Genomic DNA, 25,744 nt, shown 5'->3' with positions numbered 1-25,744 from the left:
TATAGAATATAATGTGGACTTGAGAGTGGATATACACTTGTATAGGATATAATGTGGACTGGAGAGTGGATATACACTTGTATAGAATATAATGTGGACTGGAGAGTGGATATACACTTGTATAGGATATAATGTGGACTGGAGAGTGGATATACACTTGTATAGAATATAATGTGGACTGGAGAGTGGATATACACTTGTATAGGATATAATGTGGACTGGAGAGTGGATATACACTTGTATAGAATATAATGTGGACTGGAGAGTGGATATACACTTGTATAGAATATAATATGGACTGAGGAGTGGATATACACTTGTATAGGATATAATGTGGACTGGAGAGTGGATATACACTTGTATAGGATATAATGTGGACTGGAGAGTGGATATACCAGTGAGTATACGTGACCTAACTCCATCATCAGGTATGACCAGGTGACTTCACCTGGTTTGTGCTGCTGTGTTGTGTTGACCGTAACTTTGTGAAGAATGTGATCTATGTTCAATGAACATTGTACGATTAAACATTCAAGAATTCTAATTTTTTTTTTTTTTCATGCCATACCAGATTGATGTCAATAATATGTATGTGGATAATAGAAGAAATACCTCAGTGTAATATATATCTATATCGAACGTCAAACATCGACGTATTCATATACGTGTTATTATCACTAATGACACTTTCAAGCTATAAATTCCTGTCCTAAACTTTTGAACTGCAATTACAACTTTAAATTTTCACGGAATACAATAATGTGCATCGTGTTATAAAGATATAACAAAATACAATAATCATAACGAAAACATTTTCTGTAATAAGGAAGTCTAAACTTTTAGACCAATTTTCTAAGATAAGCGATGTTTCCCTAACTCATGCCTACGACGCTTCACAAACAACAGTTTACAGTAGTTTCAAACATCCATTTAATGACCATACACCTCTAGTGAATGGAGAAACTTCATCAATCTTCAAACTAGAACGACTACCTTAGATAAACGTAAACAAATTCACTACTTACAGTGTTCAGTGTTGCCAGCCACTAATGATGTTTTATACCTTCATTATAGTGTTCAGTGTTGCCAACCACTAATGATGTTTTATACCTTCATTATAGTGGTCAGTGTTGCCAGCCACTAATGATGTTTTATACCTTCATTATAGTGTTCAGTGTTGCCAACCACTAATGATGTTTTATACCTTCATTATAGTGGTCAGTGTTGCCAACCACTAATGATGTTTTATACCTTCATTATAGTGGTCAGTGTTGCCAACCACTAATGATGTTTTATACCTTCATTATAGTGGTCAGTGTTACCAGCCACTAATGATGTTTTATACCTTCATTATAGTGTTCAGTGTTGCCAACCACTAATGATGTTTTATACCTTCATTATAGTGTTCAGTGTTGCCAACCACTAATGATGTTTTATACCTTCATTATAGTGTTCAGTGTTGCCAGCCACTAATGATGTTTTATACCTTCATTATAGTGGTCAGTGTTGCCAACCACTAATGATGTTTTATACCTTCATTATAGTGTTCAGTGTTGCCAGCCACTAATGATGTTTTATACCTTCATTATAGTGGTCAGTGTTGCCAACCACTAATGATGTTTTATACCTTCATTATAGTGGTCAGTGTTGCCAACCACTAATGATGTTTTATACCTTCATTATAGTGGTCAGTGTTGCCAGCCACTAATGATGTTTTATACCTTCATTATAGTGTTCAGTGTTGCCAACCACTAATGATGTTTTATACCTTCATTATAGTGGTCAGTGTTGCCAGCCACTAATGATGTTTTATACCTTCATTATAGTGGTCAGTGTTGCCAGCCACTAATGATGTTTTATACCTTCATTATAGTGGTCAGTGTTGCCAGCCACTAATGATGTTTTATACCTTCATTATAGTGTTCAGTGTTGCCAACCACTAATGATGTTTTATACCTTCATTATAGTGGTCAGTGTTGCCAACCACTAATGATGTTTTATACCTTCATTATAGTGGTCAGTGTTGCCAACCACTAATGATATTTTATACCTTCATTATAGTGGTCAGTGTTGCCAACCACTAATGATGTTTTATACCTTCATTATAGTGGTCAGTGTTGCCAACCACTAATGATGTTTTATACCTTCATTATAGTGGTCAGTGTTGCCAGCCACTAATGATGTTTTATACCTTCATTATAGTGGTCAGTGTTGCCAACCACTAATGATGTTTCATACCTTCATTATAGTGGTCAGTGTTGCCAACCACTAATGATGTTTTATACCTTCATTATAGTGGTCAGTGTTGCCAACCACTAATGATGTTTTATACCTTCATTATAGTGGTCAGTGTTGCCAACCACTAATGATGTTTTATACCTTCATTTCTTCTCTCATCAATCTTGGCAACCACAGCGGTATAAACCCTTACCAGTGTGGTAGTAACCTTGACCAGTGTTGTAGTAACCTTGACCAGTGTTGTAGTAACCTTGACCAGTGTTGTAGTAACCTTGACAAGTGCGGTAATAACCTTGACCAGCGTGGTAGTAACCTTGACCAGTGTTGTAGTAACCTTGACAAGTGCGGTAATAACCTTGACCAGTGTGGTAGAAACTTTGACCAGTGTGGTAGTAACTTTGACCAGTGTGGTAGTAACATTGACCAGTGTGGTAGTAACCTTGATCAGCGTCGTAGTAACCTTGACCAGTGTTGTAGTAACCTTGACAAGTGCGGTAATATCCTTGACCAGCATGGTAGTAACCTTGACAAGTGCGGTAATAACCTTGACCAGCATGGTAGTAACCTTGACCAGTGCGATAATAACCTTGAACAGCGTGGTAGTAACTTTGACCAGTGTGGTAGTAACCTTTACCAGTGCAGTAGTAATTCTAACCAGTGCTATAGTAACCTTGACCAGTGTGGTAATAACCTTGACCAGTGTGGTAGTAACCTTGACCAGTGTGGTAGTAACCTTGACCAGTGTGGTAATGACCTTGACCAGTGTGGTAGTAACCTTCACCATTCTGGTAATAACCTTGACCAGTGTGGTAGTAACCTTGATCAGTGTGGTAATGACCTTGACCAGAGCGGTAATAACCTTGACCAGTGTGGTAGTAACCATGACCACTGTAATAGTAACTTTGACCAGTGTGGTGATAACCTTGGCCAGTGGTACTAGCCTTGACCAATACGGTTGAAACGTTGACCAGTGTGGTAGTAACCTTGACCACTGTGGTAATAACCTTGACCAGTAGGGTAGTAACCTTGACCACTGTGGTAATAACCTTGACCAGTAGGGTAGTAACCTTGACCAGTGGTAGTAACCTTGACCAGTGTGGTAATAACCTTGACCAGTAGGGTAGTAACCTTGACCACTGTGGTAATAACCTTGACCAGTAGGGTAGTAACCTTGACCAGTGGTAGTAACCTTGACCAGTGTGGTAATAACCTTGACCAGTAGGGTAGTAACCTTGACCACTGTGGTAATAACCTTGACCAGTAGGGTAGTAACCTTGACCAGTGGTAGTAACCTTGATCAGTGTGGTAGTAATCTTGACCAGTGTGGTAATAACCTTCACCAACGTGGTAATAACCTTGATCAGTTTGGTAGTAACCTTAACCAATATGGTAATAATCTTGACCAGTGTGGTAGTAACCACAACAAGTGCGGTAATAACATTGACCAGTGTGGTAGTAACCTTGACCAGTGTGGCACCAACCTTGACCAGTGTGGCACCAACCTTGACCAGGGTGGCACCAACCTTGACCAGAGTAGTAATAACCTTGACCAGTGTGGTAATAACTTGACATGTGCGGTAGTAACCTTGACCAGTGTGGTAGTAACCTTGACCAGTGTGGTAGTAACCTTAACCAGTGTGGTAGTAACCTGTATCAGTGTGGTAATAACCTTGACCAGTGTGGTAGTAACTTTAACCAGTGCTGTAGTAACCTTGACCTAGTGTAGTAATAACCTTGATCAGTGTGGTAATAACCTTGACCAGTGTGGCAGTAACCTGTATCAGTGTGGTAATAACCTTGACCAGTGCCGTAGTAACTTTCACCAGTGTGGTAGTAACCTTAACCAGTGTGGTAGTAACCTTGACCAGTGCGGTAGTAACTTTAACCAGTGCTGTAGTAACCTTGACCAGTGCGGTAGTAACCTTGACTAGTGTGGTAGTAACCTTGAACAGTGTGGTAATACCCTTGACCAGTGTAGTAATGACCTTCTCCATTGTGGTAGTAATCTTGATCAGTGTGGTAGTAACATTAACCAGTGCTGCAGTAACGTTCACTAGTGCTTTAATAACTTTAACCAGTGCTGTATTAACCTACACCAGTGTGGTAGTAACCTTGACAAGTGCGGTAGTAACCTTGACCAGTGTGGTAGTAACCTTGACCGGTGCGGCAGTAACCTTGACCAGTGTGGTAATAACCTTGACCAGTGTGGTAGTAACCTTGACCAGTGTGGTAATAACCTTAACCAGGGTGATGATAACCTGGACCAGTGTGATAGTAACCTTGACCAGTGTGGTAATAACCTTGACCAGTGTGGTAGTAACCTTGACCAGTGTGGTAATAACCTTAACCAGGGTGATGATAACCTGGACCAGTGTGATAGTAACCTTGACCAGTGTGGTAATAACCTTGACCAGTGTGGTAGTAACCTTGACCAGTGTGGTAATAACCTTAACCAGGGTGATGATAACCTGGACCAGTGTGATAGTAACCTTGACCAGTGTGGTAATAACCTTGACCAGTGCGGTAATAACCTTGACCAGTGTGGTGGTAACCTTGACCAGTGTGGTAGTAACCTCGACCAGTGTGGTAGTAACCTTAATCAGCGCTGCAGTGACCTTGACTAGTGCTGTATTACCTTTAACCAGTGCTGTAGTAACCTTGACTAGTGTGGTAGTAACCTTGACAAGCGTGGTAGTAATCTTGACCAGTGTGGTTGCATTTTTGACCAGTGTGATAGTAACCTTGACCAGTGTTGTAGTAACCTTGACCAGTGTTGTAGTAACCTTGACCAGTGTGGTAATAACCTTGACGAGTGCGGTAATAACCTTGACCAGTGTGGTGGTAACCTTCACCAGTGTAGTAACAACCTTAACCACTACGGTAGTAATCTTGACCTGTATGGTAGTAACCTTGACCAGTGTGGTAATAACCTTGACCAGTGTGGTAGTAACCTTGACCAGTGTGGTAGTAACCTTGACCAGTTTGGTAGTAACATTGACCAGTGCGGTAGTAACTTTAACCAGTGCTGCAGTAACCTTGACCAGTGTGGTAGTAACCTTGACCAGTGTGATAGTAACCTTGACCAATGGGGTAGTAACCTTGACCAGTGTGGTAGTAACCTTGACCAGTGTGGTAGTAACCTTGACCAGTGTGATAGTAACCTTGACCAATGGGGTAGTAACCTTGACCAGTGTGGTAGTAACCTTTACCATTGCGGTTGTAACCTTGACCAGTGCGGCAGTAACCTTGACCAGTGTGGTAGTAACCTTGACCAGTGCGGTAGTAACCCTGACCAGTGTGGTAGTACCCTTGACCAGTCTGGTAGTAACATTGACCAATGCGGTAATAACCATGACCAGTGTGGTAGCAACCTTGACCAGTGTGGTAGTAACCTTGACCAGTGTGGTAATAACCTTGACGAGTGCGGTAATAACCTTGACCAGTGTGGTAGTAACCTTGACCAGTGTGGTAGTAACCTTGACCAGTGTGGTAATAACCTTGACCAGTGTGATAGTAACCTTGACCAGTGTTGTAGTAACCTTGACCAGTGTGGTAATAACCTTGACCAGTGCTGTAGTAACCTTGACCAGTGCGGTAGTAACCTTGACCAGTGCGGTAATAACCTTGACCAGTAGGGTAGTAACCTTGACCAGTGTGGTAGTAACCTTGACCAGTGTGGTAGTAACCTTGACCAGTGTGGTAGTAACTTTGACCAGTGTGATAGTAACCTTGACCAGTGTGGTAATAACCTTGACGAGTGCGGTAATAACCTTGACCAGTGTGGTAGTAACCTTGACCAGTGTTGTAGTAACCTTGACCAGTGTGGTAGTAACTTTGACTAGTGTGGTAGTAACCTTGACCAGTGTGGTAGTAACTTTGACTAGTGTGGTAGTAACCTTGATCAGTGTGGTAGTAATCTTGACCAATGAGGTAATAACCTTGACCAGTGTGGTAATAACCGTGATCACTGGTACTAGCCTTGACCAATACGGTTGTAACCTTGACCAGTGTGGTAATAACCTTGAACAGTGTGGTAATAACCTTGAACAGTGTGGTAATAACCTTGACCAGGGGTAGTAACCTCGATCAGTGTGGTAGTAACCTTGACCAGTGCGGTAATAACCTTGACCAATGTGGTAATAACCTTGACCAGTGTGGTAGTAACCTTGACCAGTGTGGTAGTAGCCTTAACCAGTGCTGCAGTAACCTTCACTAGTGCTGTAGTAACTTTAACCAGTACTGTAGTAACCTTGATCAGTGTGGTAGTAACCTTGACAAGTGTGTTATTAACTTTGACCAGTGTGGTAATAACCTTGACCAAAGCGATAGTAACCTTGACCAGTGCGTTAGTAACCTTGACCTGTGTGGTTGTAACCTTAACCAATGTGGTAATAACCTTGACCAGTGCAATAGTAACCTTGACCAGAGTGGTAGTAACCTTGACCAGTGTGGTAGTAACCTTGTCCAGTGCTGTAGTAACTTTAACCAGAGCTGTATAATCTTGACCAATGTGGGAGTAACCTTGACCAGTGTAATAGTTACCTTGACCAGTGTTGTAGTAACCTTGACCAGTGTTGTAGTAACCTTGACCAGTGTGGTAATAACCTTGACCAGTGCGGTAATAACCTTGACCAGTGTGGTAGTAACCTTGACCAGTGTTGTAGTAACCTTGACCAGTGTGGTAATAACCTTGACCAGTGCGGTAATAACCTTGACCAGTGTTGTAGTAACCTTGACCAGTGTGGTAGTAACCTTGACCAGTGTGGTAATGACCTTGACCAATGTGGTAATAATCTTGATCAGTGCGGTAATAATCATGACCAATGTGGTAGTAACATCGACCAGTGCGGTAGTAACCTTGACCAGTGTGGTAGTATCTTTGACCATTGTGGTAGTGACCTTGACCAGTTTGATAGTAACCTTGACCAGTGTGGTAGTAATTTTGACCAGTGTGGTAATAACCTTGACCGGTGCGGTAATAACCTTGACCAGTGTGGTAGTAACCTTGACCAGTGCGGTAATAACCTTGACCAGTGTGGTAGTAACCTTGACCAGTGTGGTAATAACCTTGACCAATGCAGTAATTACCTTGACCAGTGTGGTAGTAACCTTGACCAGGGTGGTAGTATCTTTGACCATTGTGGTAGTGACCTTGACCAGTTTGATAGTAACCTTGACCAGTGTGGTAGTAATTTTGACCAGTGTGGTAATAACCTTGACCGGTGCGGTAATAACCTTGACCAGTGTGGTAGTAACCTTGACCAGTGCGGTAATAACCTTGACCAGTGTGGTAATAACCTTGACCAATGCAGTAATTACCTTGACCAGTGTGGTAGTAACCTTGACAAGTGTGGTAATAACCTTGACCAGTGCGGTAATAACCTTGACCAGGGTGTTAACCTTCACCACTGTGGTAATAAATTTGACCAGTGTGGTAGTAACCTTGCCCAGTGCGGTAATAATCTTGACCAGTGTGGTAGTAGCCTTTATCAGTGTGGTAATAACCTTGACCAGTGTGGTAGTAACCTTGACCAGTGTGGTAGTAACCTTGACCAGTGTGGTAATAACCTTGACCAGTGTGGTAGTAACCTTGACCAGTGTGGTAATAACCTTGACCAGTGTGGTAGTAACCTTGACGAGTGCGGTTATAACCTTGACCAGTGTGGTAGTAACCTTGACCAGTGTGGTAATAACCTTGACCAGTGTGGTAGTAACCTTAACCAGTGCGGTAGTAACCTTGACCACTGTGATAGTAACCATGACAAGTGTGGTAATAACCTTGACCAGTGTGGTAGTAGCCATGACCATTGCGGTAGTAACCTTGACCAGTGTGGTAGTAGCCATGACCAGTGTGGTAGTAACCTTGACCAGTGTGGTAATAACCTTGACCAGTGGTAGTAACCTTGACTAGTATGGTAGTAACCTTGACCAGTGTGGTAATAACCTTGACCAGTGGTAGTAGCCTTGACTAGTATGGTAGTAACCTTGACCAGTGCGGTAGTAGCCTTAACCAGTATGCTAATAACCATGACAAGTGCGGTAATAACCCTGACTAGTGTGGTAGTAGTCTTGATCAGTTCGTAAGTAACCATGACCACTGTGGTAGTAACTTTGACAAGTGCAGTAATAACCTTGACCAGTGTGGTAGTAGCCTTGACCAGTGTGGTAGTAGCCTTGACCAGTGCAGTAGTAACCTTGACCAGTGATAGTAATCTTGACCAGTGTGGTAGTAACCATGACAAGTGCAGTAATAACCTTGACCAGTGTGGTAATAACCATGACCAGTGCGGTAGTAACCTTGACCAGTGTGGTAGGAACCTTGACCAGTGATGTAGTAACCATGGCAAATGCAGTAATAACCTTGACTAGTGTGGTAGTAACCCTGGCCAGTGTGGCAGTAACCATGGCAAGTGCAGTAATAACCTTGATCAGTACAACTTTGAAATGAACATTACACCTATGCTAGGCTGGGTAGATATATAGCTAAGATGGGCTATCTAGCGCATGATTTGAGTGGGGATAAAAATCAACTAGAATAATATTCAGGATAATATCATCCTTTTAGCAACACATATGATGTTTTAGAACCTGATTATTCCTTCAGGTTTTGCAACAATAGTGAATCACCTTGATGTCTCTGTGGCATCCTCTGATACAACAGAGGATCTTATATTCAAGGGGGTAAGGACAAATGAAGGAAAAAGAGCCTGTCTACTTTTTTAATAAAACTATTAATACTTTCAACATCAATCACTCTCAGATGAGTCAATGTTACTGCTGCTACTATCCTTCCTACTAAGGCTTTTCTTTGGTTTTCTTTCCTTATGCTTCTTAGTTTTCTTATCTTTCTTTTTTTTCTTCTTTTTGAATTTGGTTTTGTCTTTATGTTTGTGTTTCTTAGAACTTTTACATTTTGGCTCCTTTTCAACCCATTTGGAGTCTTGCTTCCCTGGAGATTCTGTATCACAGCAGGTTTGGTACGGGGAGGTGATCTGATCATCTGGATCCTATTCTTAAGGTGGGTTGGGACTGGAGGCCCATATTCATTTTCTGAATCTACAGATGAGTCACTGTCTACTTGACTACTTTTACTAATACTCTCTTCAGCTTTCTCTGCTGTGGTGGCATGATCTGGATCAGCACTTACATTAGTTTGTCTATAGCTATTAAGTGCCTCAAAGTCAATATTAGCAAATATTCCCTTAGTGGGAACAACCTCAGAAGCAACAGTATCTTTCTTACGCTGAATAAAAACAGGCTTAGGTAAACCCTCATATCTACATGTAGAGATGTCCTCATTTGGTTCAAACCTGCTTATACGTATTCTTTGTTGATCAGGCCTGTTTCTTTCCGTTGCATCTTCAGCTGTATCTTTGGCACTTCTGCTATCCTTCAAATCATCAGCATCAGCAGTGCTCCTATCTTCACAGTCCGTCCGTGAACCAGTGACATCTTTCATAACAGAGCTTGGAGAAGCAACAGTATCTGAGGTATTCAGCTTCACTAGAGGTGGATCTTTATCACATAATTCTTCTTCCTTTGTTATGTCTTTGGTAGTTTTTTCACTTTCATTATCACTGCAAGAATCAGAATCAGAGTCTTGGAAGATAGCCTTGAAAAGATCCATTGTTGGAGGTCCATCCACTGATACCTGGGGAAATAAAAAAATTCTATCAAGTTCAACAGAATCTATACCTATATGATAGGGTTCTGCTGTATGACCTGAGATACAGATACAGAGTGATAAAGTCTTTAAATTCATGGGTTTTTTTTCATAAAAGGGACTTCCTAAGCTTAAACCTCTCTTCTCACCGTAACTTTTATTCAAAAACAATAGTTAATAAAAAGGTTTTCCAAGAAGAATTCTACACAGAGTAAATTCAATCAGTAAAATCATTCACAACTTATCTAACCAGTCAACTAGACTTCTAACCCACCACCTTCAACAATCATTCTCAACAGGCAATACTTTTTGCATCCCAACACTGCACATGTGGACCATTTGAGTGCGATAAATGGCCTCTCCTCTGGCAACCTACCCATTCTGATAACACTTCAACTAACTCACCCAACCAACACAACCACCAAAAAAATACAGACTAAAGGACTGACCAGCATTCACACAGTACAAATCATAAAACAAAATCCAACACCTCATCCTAGATAGTTTCCCATCCTCTTAAACATGCCATTGCAAACTTCATGAAAACCTATTAAGTCAACAAAAAAACACATATCGTAAGTACACAGGAAGCAAGCTTCTCTCTAAAAACTGCAGTCCTTAATACCAAGGAACACACCTAGACAAAACCACATGCCATCAGCAGAGACCAATGAACACAGTCAAACTCTATAAAAATTGTCACTCACCTAATGGCTGAAAAATGATTTACTGATACACCTTGACACTATGGGCCACAACACTAACAGCAACTGACTTTGGACAACAACAAAAAGTCTGTACATTCCATACTACTTCTGCCCCTATACATGAAGTACTTCAGACCCAGAACACAATCCCCTTTCCCAAAAAACATATGAAACATTACAAAAAAATTAACCACAGACCATATACATCACAAAAGAAAACTCGTGAAGAATAACAAAATCTACACCCTAAAACAACTGTTCAACCAGCCTTGACAGCCACTGACATTTGAAATGCAATTATGACCTTAAAGAGCACCCCTGCAACTGGACCTAATAACATATCAAACCTCCACATAAAACACTCCAGTTCAAATCCAATCTAAGCATTCACAGATACCTTCAACTTCTCCTGGACAAATAACATTACCCCATACACCTAGAAAAATGCCATCATATCACCAGTTCAGAAACTCTCCAAGACCCCATAACTCCCTATTTTCTATCTCCCTTTACCACCACTGATATCAATAGCCAAACTCCTTGAAAAACTGATCGACAACAGAATCAAGAAAGACATCTCTGTCTCACTGTAGATGCAGGCACTCCAGCATTACACTGTTCAAGGACCTCATACAACACATCCTAAATACCTTCAACTATCCACAACCCCCAGCTTCCACTGTCTGATGGCAACAGATATCAGCAAAGTATATGACACTTCCCCATCACATCCTCCTCACACAAAACATACTTGATACCATCCTTAACAACAATAACGGAAAATGGTTAACCAATTTAAAGAACTAACTGACAAATCAGAATCATTCACATGACCTTCCCCTCCAAAAGCTTCAAACTTTACAACAAACTTACCAAAGGAGCAGTTCTATCACCAACTCTCTTCAATCTCTTCTTAAAAGATCTCCCAATGCCTCCTGCAAGTTAAACTGTGATCCAGGCATATGAAGACAACCTCAATCACATCACAACACCATAACATGACACAGGCAACAACCAATATGCAGCATTACATCACACTATTAGAGCAGAGGATTACTCAAAACAAAATGTCTGCATCCCCAAAGAACTCCAAGGTCACACAGTAATCCAACCTGCACTCTCCCATAACCCTGAATGGTCAACTACTTCCACTTAACAAAGTCCAACCATTCTAGGTATCACATACAGCACACATGACATTTACACCCCACACCAAACAAACAGACAAAAATACCATAAACAAACTAAACACCCTCACATGCCACATAGATTCCAGAAAGCTACTGCAAATTTCAAGAAAAATAAAGATATTTACATCACAATATCAGATAAGACTAGCCAGTTTGTGATTCTGAATACAGTGGACTATAGGTGTAAACTTCAGGACCTTCTAAATAATAATGAAAACACCTTAGCAATGTTCAAGGTAAAATCTCCAACACATACAAGGAACATTTGATTTATATTCCCTTTTCACAAAAGTCACCACTGAAGAAACCATTACACACATGAGGAAATTGCCTGATCTCAGTCTTACCTTGCCCCTGCCCGTAAAAACTTTCACTGACTCAGTAGAGCTTTGTTTTTCCAATAATGTTTTTCAAGAATGAAGGTAATTTTTACAGACAGAAATTTGGTCTTTCCATAGGAAATCCACTTAGTCCTATTCTCAGTAACTTATCTATGGAATACTTGAGAACGAAATTCTAACTTAAATCAATAATCATCCAAAAGTCAGGTTTACATATAATGTGAGGTCATTATGGCCATCTTCCCAAGATTGTGATATTTTCCTTGATGAATTAAATAACATCCACACCACCATCAAATTCAATATTGAATGATAAAAATAAGGCAAATGCCATTTCTTGAGGTGATGATAACTAGGAATCTGATCACTTGTCCTTTAAGATCTACAGGAAGCCTACCAACTCTGAGAGCTATATTCATTATTCTTTAGTATCTGATTCTTCTGTAAATATGTCTGTAGCTACTTTTATGTTTTTTAAGAGCACTACGGATATGTGATCCCAGAAGCCAGGTAGACGGATGTGGTCATAAAAGATTTATCTTTAGGCAGTTATGTTATCCTTAAGTGGTTTGTGAACAAGGCTTACAGGAAAGCTAGGAAGACATTTTATGCATCTAGTAAAAAAAAATGTGACAAATGATGATAGGTCCAACTGTTTAGTGTTGACCTATTCTCCCAACTTAGCTAATGGAAGACAGGTACTAAAAAATGTTGCTTTCTAATGCTGCTCTCCAGCACAACAACAATGTCAGTAAGACTTTAATTAAAAGTAAGCCAAATCATCCAACAGTTGGGAGTGCTTACACTGTCAACTGTAAGGCATGTAGAGATGTATATATATATTGGCCAAACCAGAAAAACTGTAACTGAGAGGTGTCAGTGGCACCATCACTCAGTATGCAGGGATGACCACAAAATGCAATCGCTAAACATTGTCATGAAAATGATCACTCTGTAGACCTTAAACATCCAGTCATTTTCTACCCTTTTGCTGATTATGCTGCCTGTAGTGTCACTGAATCTGTCTTAATTGCTAATACTAAGAACTATTATTTATACCCAGGGCATGTGAAGTGTCTGGGGTAAACCACGGAAAGGTCTGTGGGGCCTGGATGTGGATAGGGAGCTGTGGTTTTGGTGCATTACCTCGTTGAAGCAGGGGGAGTAATGCTGTTTCTTGCTGGGTGGGGTAGCCCTGGTTCAGTCCAATGACAGCATGTCGACCCCGGTATATCATATTGTTCCAATTCACTCTATTCCTTGCATGCCCTCTCACCCTCCTGTATGTTCAAGGCCTAATCGCTCAAAATCTATTTCATTCCATCCTTCCACCTCCAATTTGGTCTCCCATTTCTCCTTGTTCCTTCTACCTCTGACACATATACCCTCTTTGTCAATCTTTCCTCACTCATTCTCTCCATATGTCCAAACCATTTCAACACACCCTCTTCTGCTCTCTCAACCACACTCTTTTTATTTCCACACATCTCTCTTACCCTTTCATTACTTAAACCACCTCACACCACATATTGTCCTTAAAGATTCATTTCCAACACATCCACCCTTCTCCATACAACTCTATCTACTGCCCAAGCCAAACAACCACATACCACTGCAGGAACTACTATTCCCTCAAACATACCCATTTTTGCTCTTCTTGATAATGTTTTCTCCTTCCACACATTCTTCATTAGCCAGAACCTTTGCCCCCTCCCCAACCTGTGACTCACTTCCACTTCCATGTTTCCATTTGTGGATAAGTCTACTCCAAGATATCTAAAACTTCACTTCCTCCAATTTTTCTCCATTCAAACTTACATCTCAATTTACTTGTCCCTCAACCCTACTGAACTTAATAACCTTGCTCTTATTCACATTTCCTTTCAACTTTCTCCTTTCACACACTCTTCCAAACTTCTGCAGTTTCTCACTCGAATCAGCCACTAGAGCTGTATCATCGGAGGACAACTGATCCATTTCCCAGGCCCTCTCATCTCAACAGACTGCATACCTGCCCCTCTCTCCAAAAGCTGCTGCATTTACCTTCCAAACCACCCCATCCATAAACAAATTAAACAATCATGGGGACATCACACACCCCTGCCACAGACCAACATTCAATGGAAACTAATCACTCTCCTCTCTGCCTACTCATACACATGCCTTACATTCTTGGCAAAGACTTTTCACTGTTTCTAGCAACTTACTCCCTACACTCTTAAGACCTTCCACAAAGCATCTCTATCAACCCTATCATATCCCTTCTCTAGATCCATAAATGCTACAAACAAATCCATCTGTTTTTCTAAGTATATCACACACACATTCTTCAAAGCAAACAACTGATCCACACATCCTCTACCACTTCTGAAATAACACTGCTTTTCCCAATCTGATGCTCTGTACATGCCTTCGCCCTCTTAATCAATATCCTCCCATATAATTTTTCAGGAATACTCAACAAACTTATGCCTCTGTAGTTTGAACACTCACCTTTATCCCCTTTGCCTTTTATACAATAGCATTATGCATGCATTCTGCCGATCCTCAAGCACTTCACCATGATCCATACATACAATGTATATCCTTACCAACCAGTCAACAACACAGCCACACTCTTTTTTTAATATATTCCACTGCAATACCATCCAAACCCGCTGCTGCTTTGCCGGATTTCATCTTCCCCAAAGCTTTCAAATTACTCTCCCTGACCCTCCCACTTTGTGCACCGCCCCAACCAAAACAGCTATATCTGTCACTCTATCATCAAACACATTCAACAAACTTTCAAAATACTCACCCCATCTCCTTCTCACTTCATCACTACCTGTTATATTTCCTCACTTGCTCCCTTCACCAATGGTCCGATTTGACCTCTTGTCTTACACTTATTACTTACCTCCTTCCAAAACATCGTTTTAGTCTCCCTAAATCTTAATGATACTCTCTCCCCCCAACTCTCATCTGCCCTCTTTTTCAACCCTTGACCCTTTCTCTTGACCCCCTGGCACTTTATTTCTTACATCTCCCAGTCATTTGTACTCCTTCCTTACAAGTATCTTCCAAATGCCTCTCTTTTCTCCTTCACCAACAACTTTGCTTCTTCACCCCACCATTCACTATCCTTTCTAATCTGCCCACCTCCGACCTTACTCATCCGACATGCATCTTTTGCACAAGCTGTCACTGCTTCCCTAAATACATTCCATTACTCCCCCACTCCCCTCACGTCAATTTTGCTCTTACCTTTTGCCATTTTACATTCAATCTCTCCTGGTACTTACTTAAACAAGTCTCCTTTCCAAGCTCACTTATACTCACCACTCTCTTCTCCCCAACATTCTCTCTTTGTTTTTGAAAACCTCTACAAATCCTCACCTTTCCCTCCACAAGATAGTGATCAGACATCCCTCCAGTTGCCCCTCTCAGCACATTAACGTCCAAAAGTCTCTTTTACCCCTCCTATCAACTAACATGTAATCCAATAATGCCCTTTGACCATCTCTCCTACTCACAAACATATACTTATGTATATCTCTCTTTTTAAACCAGGCATTCCCAATTACCAGTCCTATTTCAGCACACAAATCTACAAGCTCTTCACCATTTCCATTTACAACACTGAATAACCTGTGTACACCAATTATACCCTCAACTGCAACATTACTCACCTTTGCATTTAAATCATCCATTGCTATTACCTGCTCTTGTGCATCAAAGGTGCTAACACACTCACTCAACTGCTCCCAAAACACTTACCTCTAATGATCTTTCTTCTCATGATCAGGTGAATAGGTAGCAATAATCACCCATCTCTTTCCTTCACATACAGCTTTCCCCAAATCAATCCAGAATTCACTTTCTTATACTCTATCAAATACTCCCGCAGCTCATGCTTCAGAAGTAGTGCCACTCCTTCCTTAGCTCTTGTCCTCTCACCAACCCCTGACTTTACTCCCAAGACTTTCCCAGAACACCCTTCCCCTTTACCCTGGAGCTTCGTTTCACTCAGAGCCAAAACTTTCATGTTTCTTTCCTCAAGCAAAAGACGAAAGGGCAGTGGGAGTGGAATGGGATGTATTTAGGGAAGCAGTGATGGCTTCTGCAAATGATCCTTGTGGCATGAGAAGCGTGGGAGGTCGGCAGATTAGAAAGAGTAGTGAGTGCTGGGATGAAGAAGTAAGAGTATTAGTGAAAGAGAAGAGAGAGGCATTTTGATGATTTTTGCAGGGAAATAGTGCAAATGACTAGAAGATGTATAAAAGTAAGAGGCAGGAGGTCATGAGAAAGGTGCAAGGGGTGAAAAAGAGGGCAAATGAGAGTTGGGGTGAGAGAGTATCATTAAATTTTAGGGAGAATAAAAAGATGTTTTGGAAGGAGGTAAATAAAGTGCATAAGACAAGAGAACAAATGGGAACATCAGTGAAGGGGGCTAATGGGGAGGTAATAACAAGTGATGGTGATGTGAGAAGGATATGGAGTGAGTATTTTGAAGGTTTGTTGAATATGTAAGATGATAGAGTAGTAGATATAGGGTGTTTTGGTCGAGGTGGTGTGTGAAGTGAGAGGGTCAGGGAGAATGATTTGGTAAACAGAGAAGAGGTAGTGAAAGCTTTGCAGAAGATGAAAGTCGGCAAGGCGGTGGGTTTCGATGGTATTTCAGTGGAATTTATTGAAAAAAGGGGTGATTGTGTTGTTGACTGGCTGGTGTGGATATTCAATGCATGTATGGCTCATGGTGAAGTTCCTGAGGATTGGCAGAATGCATGCATAGTGCCATTGTACAAAGGCAAAGGGGATAAAGGTGAGAGTTCAAATTACAGAAGTATAAGTTTTGTTGAGCATTCCTGGGAAATTAAATGAGGGGGTATTCATTGAGAGGGTGAAGACATGTACAGAGCAGCAAACTGGGGAAAAGCAGTGTGGTGTCAGAAGTGGTAAAGGATGTGAGGATCAGGTGTTTGCTTAGAAGAATGTATGGGAGAAATACTTAGAATAACAAATGGATTTGTATGTAGCATTTATGGATCTTGAGAAGCCATATGACAGAGTTGATAGAGATGCTCTGTGGAAGGTATGAAGAGTATATGGTGTGGGAGGCAAGTTGCTGGAAGCAGTGAAAATTTTTATTGAGGATGTAAGGCATGTGTACAGGTAGGAAGAGAGGAAAATGATTGGAATTCAGTGAATGTCAGTTTGCGGCTGGGGTGCGTGATGTCTCCATGGTTGTTTAATTTGCTTACAGATGGGGTTGTTAGGGAGGTGTAGAGATTTGGAGAGAGGGGCAAGTGTGCAATCTGTTGTGGATGAGAGGGCTTGGGAAGTGAGTCAGTTGTTGTTCACTGATGACATAGCGCTGGTGAACGATTCGGATGAGAAACTGCAGAAGCTGGTGAATGAGTTTGGTAAAGTGTGTGAAAGAAGAAAGCTGAGAGCAAATGTGAATAAGAGCAAGGTTATTAGGTACAGTAGGGTTGAGGAACAAGTCAATTGGAATGTCAGTTTGAATGGAGAAAAACTGGAGGAAGTGAAGTCTTTTAGATATCTGAGAGTGGATTTAACAGCGGATGGAACCATGGAAGCAGACGCGAGTCACAGGGTGGGGGAGGGGGCAAAAATTCTGGGAGCATTGAAAAATGTGTGGAAGACAAAACCATTATCTTGGAAAGCAAAAATGAGTATGTTTGAAGGAATAGTGGTTCCAACAATGTTATATGGTTACAAGGCGTGGGCTATAGATAGGGTTGTGTGGAGAAGGGTGGATGTGTTGGAAATGAAATGTTTGAGGACAATATGTGGTGTGAGGTGGTTTGATCGAGTAAGTAAAGAGTGTGGTTGAGAGAGCACAACAGGTTGTATTGAAATGGTTTGGTCACATGGGGAGAATGAGTGACGAAAGATTGACAAAGAGGATATATGTGTCAGAGGTGGAGGGAACTAGGAGAAGTGGGAGACCAAACTGGAGGTGGAAGGATGGAGTGAAAAAGATTTTAGGCGATCGGGGCCTGAACATACAGGGGGGTGAAAGGCATGCAAGGAATAGAGTGAATTAGAACGATGTGATATACTGGGGTCGATGTGTTGTCAATGGATTGAACCAGGGCATGTGAAGCGTCTGGGGTAAACCGTGGAAAGGTTTGTGGGGCCTGGATGTGAAAAGAGAGCTGTGGTTTCGGTGCATTATACATGATAGCTAGAGACTGAGTGTGACCGAATGTGGCCTTTGTTGTTTTCTCCTAGCGCTATCTCACGTGCGTGCGGGGGGAGGGGGTTGTCATTTCATGTGTGGCAGGGTGGCGACAGGAATGAATAAAGGCAGCAAGAATGAATTATGTACATGTGTATATATGCAAATGCCTGTGTATATATATATATATATATATATATATATATATATATATATATATATATATATATTTGGGAGCCTTGAAAAATGTGTGGAAGTCGAGAACATTATCTCGGAAAGCAAAAATGGGTATGTTTGAAGGAATAGTGGTTCCAACAATGTTGTATGGTTGCGAGGCGTGGGCTATGGATAGAGTTGTGCGCAGGAGGATGGATGTGCTGGAAATGAGATGTTTGAGGACAATGTGTGGTGTGAGGTGGTTTGATCGAGTAAGTAACGTAAGGGTAAGAGAGATGTGTGGAAATAAAAAGAGCGTGGTTGAGAGAGCAGAAGAGGGTGTTTTGAAATGGTTTGGGCACATGGAGAGAATGAGTGAGGAAAGATTGACCAAGAGGATATATGTGTCGGAGGTGGAGGGAACGAGGAGAAGAGGGAGACCAAATTGGAGGTGGAAAGATGGAGTGAAAAAGATTTTGTGTGATCGGGGCCTGAACATGCAGGAGGGTGAAAGGAGGGCAAGGAATAGAGTGAATTGGAGCGATGTGGTATACAGGGTTTGACGTGCTGTCAGTGGATTGAATCAAGGCATGTGAAGCGTCTGGGGTAAACCATGGAAAGCTGTGTAGGTATGTATATTTGCGTGTGTGGACGTGTGTATGTACATGTGTATGGGGGGGGGGGTTGGGCCATTTCTTTCGTCTGTTTCCTTGCGCTACCTCGCAAACGCGGGAGACAGCGACAAAGCATAAAAAAAAAAAAAAAAAAAAAAAAAAAATATATATATATATATATATATATATATATATATATATATATATATATATATATATATATATATATATATATATGCATTGAAATGTATATGTATGTAAATTTGCATGTGTGGACGTGTATGTATATACATGTGTATGTGGGTGGGTTGGGTCATTCTTTCGTCTGTTTGATTGCATTACCTCGCTAACATGGGAGACAGCGACAAAGTATGATAAAAAAATAATACTATTTATTTTACTATTTATTTTACAATGGAAGTAAGGGGAGTGGGGGAGGAATGGGATGTATTTAGGGAATCAGTGATGGATTGCGCAAACGATGCTTGTGGCATGAGAAGAGTGGGAGGTGGGTTGATTAGAAAGGGTAGTGAGTGGTGGGATGAAGAAGTAAGAGTATTAGTGAAAGAGAAGAGAGAGGCATTTGGACGATTTTTGCAGGGAAAAAATGCAATTGAGTGGGAGATGTATAAAAGAAAGAGACAGGAGGTCAAGAGAAAGGTGCAGTGCTCAAATTACAGAGGTATAAGTTTGTTGAGTATTCCTGGGAAATTATATGGGAGGGTATTGATTGAGAGGGTGAAGGCATGTACAGAGCATCAGACTGGGGAAGAGCAGTGTGGTTTCAGAAGTGGTAGAGGATGTGTGGATCAGGTGTTTGCTTTGAAGAATGTATGAGAGAAATACTTAGAAAAGCAAATGGATTTGTATGTAGCATTTATGGATCTGGAGAAGGCATATGATAGAGTTGATAGAGATGCTCTGTGGAAGGTATTAAGAATATATGGTGTGGGAGGAAAGTTGTTAGAAGCAGTGAAAAGTTTTTATCGAGGATATAAGGCATGTGTACGTGTAGGAAGAGAGGAAAGTGATTGGTTCTCAGTGAATGTAGGTTTGCGGCAGGGGTGTGTGATGTCTCCATGGTTGTTTAATTTGTTTATGGATGGGGTTGTTAGGGAGGTAAATGCAAGAGTTTTGGAAAGAGGGGCAAGTATGAAGTCTGTTGGGGATGAGAGAGCTTGGGAAGTGAGTCAGTTGTTGTTCGCTGATGATACAGCGCTGGTGGCTGATTCATGTGAGAAACTGCAGAAGCTGGTGACTGAGTTTGGTAAAGTGTGTGGAAGAAGAAAGTTAAGAGTAAATGTGAATAAGAGCAAGGTTATTAGGTACAGTAGGGTTGAGGGTCAAGTCAACTGGGAGGTGAGTTTGAATGGAGAAAAACTGGAGGAAGTGAAGTGTTTTAGATATCTGGGAGTGGATTTGGCAGCGGATGGAACCATGGAAGCGGAAGTGGATCATAGGGTGGGGGAGGGGGCGAAAATTCTGGGGGCCTTGAAGAATGTGTGGAAGTCGAGAACATTATCTCGGAAAGCAAAAATAGGGTATGTTTGAAGGAATAGTGGTTCCAACAATGTTGTATGGTTGCGAGGCGTGGGCTATGGATAGAGTTGTGCGCAGGAGGATGGATGTGCTGGAAATGAGATGTTTGAGGACAATGTGTGGTGTGAGGTGGTTTGATCGAGTGAGTAACGTAAGGGTAAGAGAGATGTGTGGAAATAAAAAGAGCGTGGTTGAGAGAGCAGAAGAGGGTGTTTTGAAGTGGTTTGGGCACATTTAGAGGATGAGTGAGGAAAGATTGACCAAGAGGATATATGTGTCGGAGGTGGATGGAACAAGGAGAAGAGGGAGACCAAATTGGAGGTGGAAAGATGGAGTGAAAAAGATTTTGTGTGATCGGGGCCTGAACATGCAGGAGGGTGAAAGGAGGGCAAGGAATAGAGTGAATTGGAGCGATGTGGTATACTGGGGTTGACGTGCTGTCAGTGGATTGAATCAAGGCATGTGAAGCGTCTGGGGTAAACCATGGAAAGCTGTGTAGGTATGTATATTTGCGTGTGTGGACGTATGTATATACATGTGTATGGGGGGGTTGGGCCATTTCTTTCGTCTGTTTCCTTGCGCTACCTCGCAAACGCAGGGAGACAGCGACAAAGTATAATAAATATAAATATTTATTTTACTTACTATACTTTGTCAGTGTCTCCCACATTAGCGAGGTAGCGCAAGGAAACAGACAATAGAATGGCCAAACCCACCCACATACACATGTATATACATACACGTCCACACACGCATAATATACATACCTATACATCTCAACGTTTACATATATATACACACACACAGACATATACATATATAAACATGTACACAATTCATACTGTCTGCCCTTAATTATTCCTGTCGCCACCCTGCCACACATGAAATGACAACCCCCTCCCCCCCCATGTGTGCGAGGTAGCACTAGGAAAAGACAACAAAGGCCACATTCGTTCACATTCAGTCACTAGCTGTCATGTATAATGCACCGAAACCTCAGCTCCCTTTCCACATCCAGGCCCCACAAAACTTTCCATGGTTCACCCCAGATGCTTCACATGCCCTGGTTCAATCCACTGACAGCACATCGACCCCAGTATACCACATCATCCCAATTCACTCTATTCCTTGCAAGCCTTTCACCCTCCTGCATGTTCAGGCCCTGATCACTCAAAATCTTTTTCATTCCATCTTTCCACCTCCAATTTGGTCTCCCACTTCTCCTCGTTCCCTCCACCTCTGACATATATATCTTCTTGGTCAATCTTTCCCCACTCATTCTCTCCATGTGACCAAACCATTTCAAAACACCCTCTTCTGCTCTCTCAACCACACTCTTTTTATTACCACACATCTCTCTTCCCCTTTCATTACTTACTCGATCAAACCACCTCACACCAAATATTGTCCTCAAACATCTCATTTCCAGCACATCCACCCTCCTCTGCACATCTATACCTATAGCCTACGCCTCGCAACCACATAACATTGTTGGAATCACTGCTCCTTCAAACATACCCGTTTTTGCTTTCCAAGATAACGTTCTCGACTTCCACACATTTTCCAACGCTCCCACAACTTTAACCCCTCTCCCACCCTATGATTCACTTCTGCTTCCATGGTTCCATCTACTGCCAAATCCACTCCCAGAATCTAAAACACTTCACTTCCTCCAGTTTTTCTCCATTCAAACTTACCTCCCAATTGACTTGTCCCTCAACCCTACCGTACCTAATAACCTTGCTCTTATTCACAATTACTCTCAGTTTTCTTCTTTCACACACTTTACCATACTCAGTCACCAGGTTCAGCAGTTTCTCTCCGAATCAGCCACCAGCACTGTATCATCAGCGAACAACAACTGACTCACTTCCCATGCCCTCTCGTCCACAACAGACTGCATACTTGCCCCTCTTTCCAAAACTCTTGCATTCACCTCCCTAGCAACCCCATCCATAAACAAATTCAACAACCATGAAGACATCACGCACCCCTGCCGCAAACCAACATTTACTGAGAACCAATCACTTTCCTCTCTTCCTACACGTACACATGCCTTACATCCTTGATAAAAACTTTTCACTGCTTCTAACAACTTGCCTCCCACACCATATACTATTAATATCTTCCACAGAGCATCTCTATCAACTCTATCATATGTCTTCTCCTGATCCATAAATGTTACATACAAATCCATTTGCTTTTCTAAGTATTTCTCACATACATTCTTCAAAGCAGACACTTGATCCACACATCCTCTACCACTTCTGAAACCACACTGCTCTTCCCCAATCTGATGCTCTGTACATGCCTTCACCCTCTCAATCAATACCCTCCCATATAATATCCCAGGAATACTCAAACTTATGCCTCTGTAATTTGAGCACTCACTTTTATACCCTTTGCCTCTGTACAATGGCACTATGCAAGCATTTTGCCAATCCTCAGGCACCTCACTACGAGTCATACATACATTAAATAACCTTACCAACCAGTCAACAATACAATCAAACCCTTTTTTAATAAATTCCACTGCAATACCATCCAAACCCACTGCCTTGCCAGCTTTCATCTTTCACAAAGATTTTCCTACCTCTTCTCTGTTTACTAAATCATTCTCCCTAACCCTCTCACTTTGCACACCACCTCAACCAAAACACCCTATATCTGCCACTCTTTCATCAAACACATTCAACAAACCTTCAAAATACTCACTCCATCTCCTTCTCACATCACCACTACTTGTTATCACCTCCCCATAAGCCCCCTTCACTGATGTTCCCATTTGTTCCCTTGTCTTATGCACTTTATTTACCTCCTTCCAAAACATCTTTTTATTCTCCATAAAATTTAATGATACTCTGTCACCCCAACTCTCATTTGCCCTCTTTTTCACCTCGTGCGCCTTTCTCTTGACCTCCTGTCTCTTTCTTTTATACATCTCCCACTCATTTGCATTATTTCCCTGCAAAAATTGTCCAAACGCCTCTCTCTTCTCTTTCACTAACAATCTTACTTCTTCATCCCGCCACTCACTACCCTTTCTAATTTGCCCACCTCCCACACTTTTCATGCCACAAGCATCTTTTGCACAAGCCATAACTGCTTTCCTAAATACATCTCATTCCTCCCCCACTCCCCCATGTCCTTTGTTCTCACCTTTTTCCATTCTGTGCTCAGTCTCTCCTGGTACTTCCTCACACAAGTCTCCTTCCCAAGCTCACTTACTCTCACCACACTCTTCACCCCAACATTCTCTCTTCTTTTCTGAAAACCTGTACATATCGTCACCTTCGCCCCCACAAGATAATGATCAGAAATTCCTCCAGTTGTACCTGGAGGGATGATATATATATATATATATATATATATATATATATATATATATATATATATATATATATATATATATAAATAAATAAAGTGCGTAAGACAAGGGAGCAAATGGGAACTTCAGTGAAGGGCGCAAATGGGGAGGTGATAACAAGTAGTGGTGATGTGAGAAGGAGATGGAGTGAGTATTTTGAAGGTTTGTTGAATGTGTTTGATGATAGAGTGGCAGATATAGGGTGTTTTGGTCGAGGTGGTGTGCAAAGTGAGAGGGTTAGGGAAAATGATTTGGTAAACAGAGAAGAGGTAGTGAAAGCTTTGCGGAAGATGAAAGCCGGCAAGGCAGCACGTTTGGATGGTATTGCAGTGGAATTTATTAAAAAAGGGGGTGACTGTATTGTTGACTGGTTGGTAAGGTTATTTAATGTATGTATGACTCATGGTGAGGTGCCTGAGGATTGGCGGAATGCGTGCATAGTGCCATTGTACAAAGGCAAAGGGGATAAAAGTGAGTGCTCAAATTACAGAGGTATAAGTTTGTTGAGTATTCCTGGTAAATTATATGGGAGGGTATTGATTGAGAGGGTGAAGGCATGTACAGAGCATCAGATTGGGGAAGAGCAGTGTGGTTTCAGAAGTGGTAGAGGATGTATGGATCAGGTGTTTGCTTTGAAGAATGTATGTGAGAAATACTTAGAAAAGCAAATGGATTTGTATGTAGCATTTATGGATCTGGAGAAGGCATATGATAGAGTTGATAGAGATGCTCTGTGGAAGGTATTAAGAATATATGGTGTGGGAGGAAAGTTGTTAGAAGCAGTGAAAAGTTTTTATCGAGGATGTAAGGCATGTGTACGTGTAGGAAGAGAGGAAAGTGATTGGTTCTCAGTGAATGTAGGTTTGCGGCAGGGGTGTGTGATGTCTCCATGGTTGTTTAATTTGTTTATGGATGGGGTTGTTAGGGAGGTAAATGCAAGAGTTTTGGAAAGAGGGGCAAGTATGAAGTCTGTTGGGGAAGAGAGAGCTTGGGAAGTGAGTCAGTTGTTGTTCGCAGATGATACAGCGCTGGTGGCTGATTCATGTGAGAAACTGCAGAAGCTGGTGACTGAGTTTGGTAAAGTGTGTGGAAGAAGACAACAACAGATGATACAGCGCTGGTGGCTGATTCATGTGAGAAACTGCAGAAGCTGGTGACTGAGTTTGGTAAAGTGTGTGGAAGAAGAAAGTTAAGAGTAAATGTGAATAAGAGCAAGGTTATTAGGTACAGTAGGGTTGAGGGTCAAGTCAATTGGGAGGTGAGTTTGAATGGAGAAAAACTGGAGGAAGTGAAGTTTTTTAGATATCTGGGAGTGGATCTGGCAGCGGATGGAACCATGGAAGCGGAAGTGGATCATAGGGTGGGGGAGGGGGCGAAAATTCTGGGGGCCTTGAAGAATGTGTGGAAGTCGAGAACATTATCTCGGAAAGCAAAAATGGGTATGTTTGAAGGAATAGTGGTTCCAACAATGTTGTATGGTTGCGAGGCGTGGGCTATGGATAGAGTTGTGCGCAGGAGGATGGATGTGCTGGAAATGAGATGTTTGAGGACAATGTGTGGTGTGAGGTGGTTTGATCGAGTGAGTAACGTAAGGGTAAGAGAGATGTGTGGAAATAAAAAGAGCGTGGTTGAGAGAGCAGAGGAGGGTGTTTTGAAGTGGTTTGGGCACATGGAGAGAATGAGTGAGGAAAGATTGACCAAGAGGATATATGTGTCGGAGGTGGAGGGAACGAGGAGAAGAG

General features: G+C 41.6%; 1 protein-coding gene across 1 annotated transcript in view; it reads right to left on the bottom strand.

The window, feature by feature from the left end:
* Positions 1–8,911: 8,911 nt before the first annotated feature.
* LOC139749707 (uncharacterized) overlaps positions 8,912–25,744 on the bottom strand; it is a 61,304-nt gene continuing 44,471 nt past the window's right edge. The window contains exon 5 of the mRNA XM_071663860.1: positions 8,912–9,889. Coding sequence (XP_071519961.1) covers positions 8,912–9,889 — 978 coding nt within the window. The remainder of the gene's footprint in view (positions 9,890–25,744) is intronic.

This window comes from Panulirus ornatus, chromosome 8 (genome assembly GCF_036320965.1).
Source record: "Panulirus ornatus isolate Po-2019 chromosome 8, ASM3632096v1, whole genome shotgun sequence".
In the NCBI taxonomy this organism is placed as follows: Eukaryota; Metazoa; Arthropoda; class Malacostraca; order Decapoda; family Palinuridae; genus Panulirus; species Panulirus ornatus.
The sequence above is the reverse complement of the archived record's forward strand: the minus strand, read 5'-3'. Positions and strand labels throughout refer to the sequence as shown.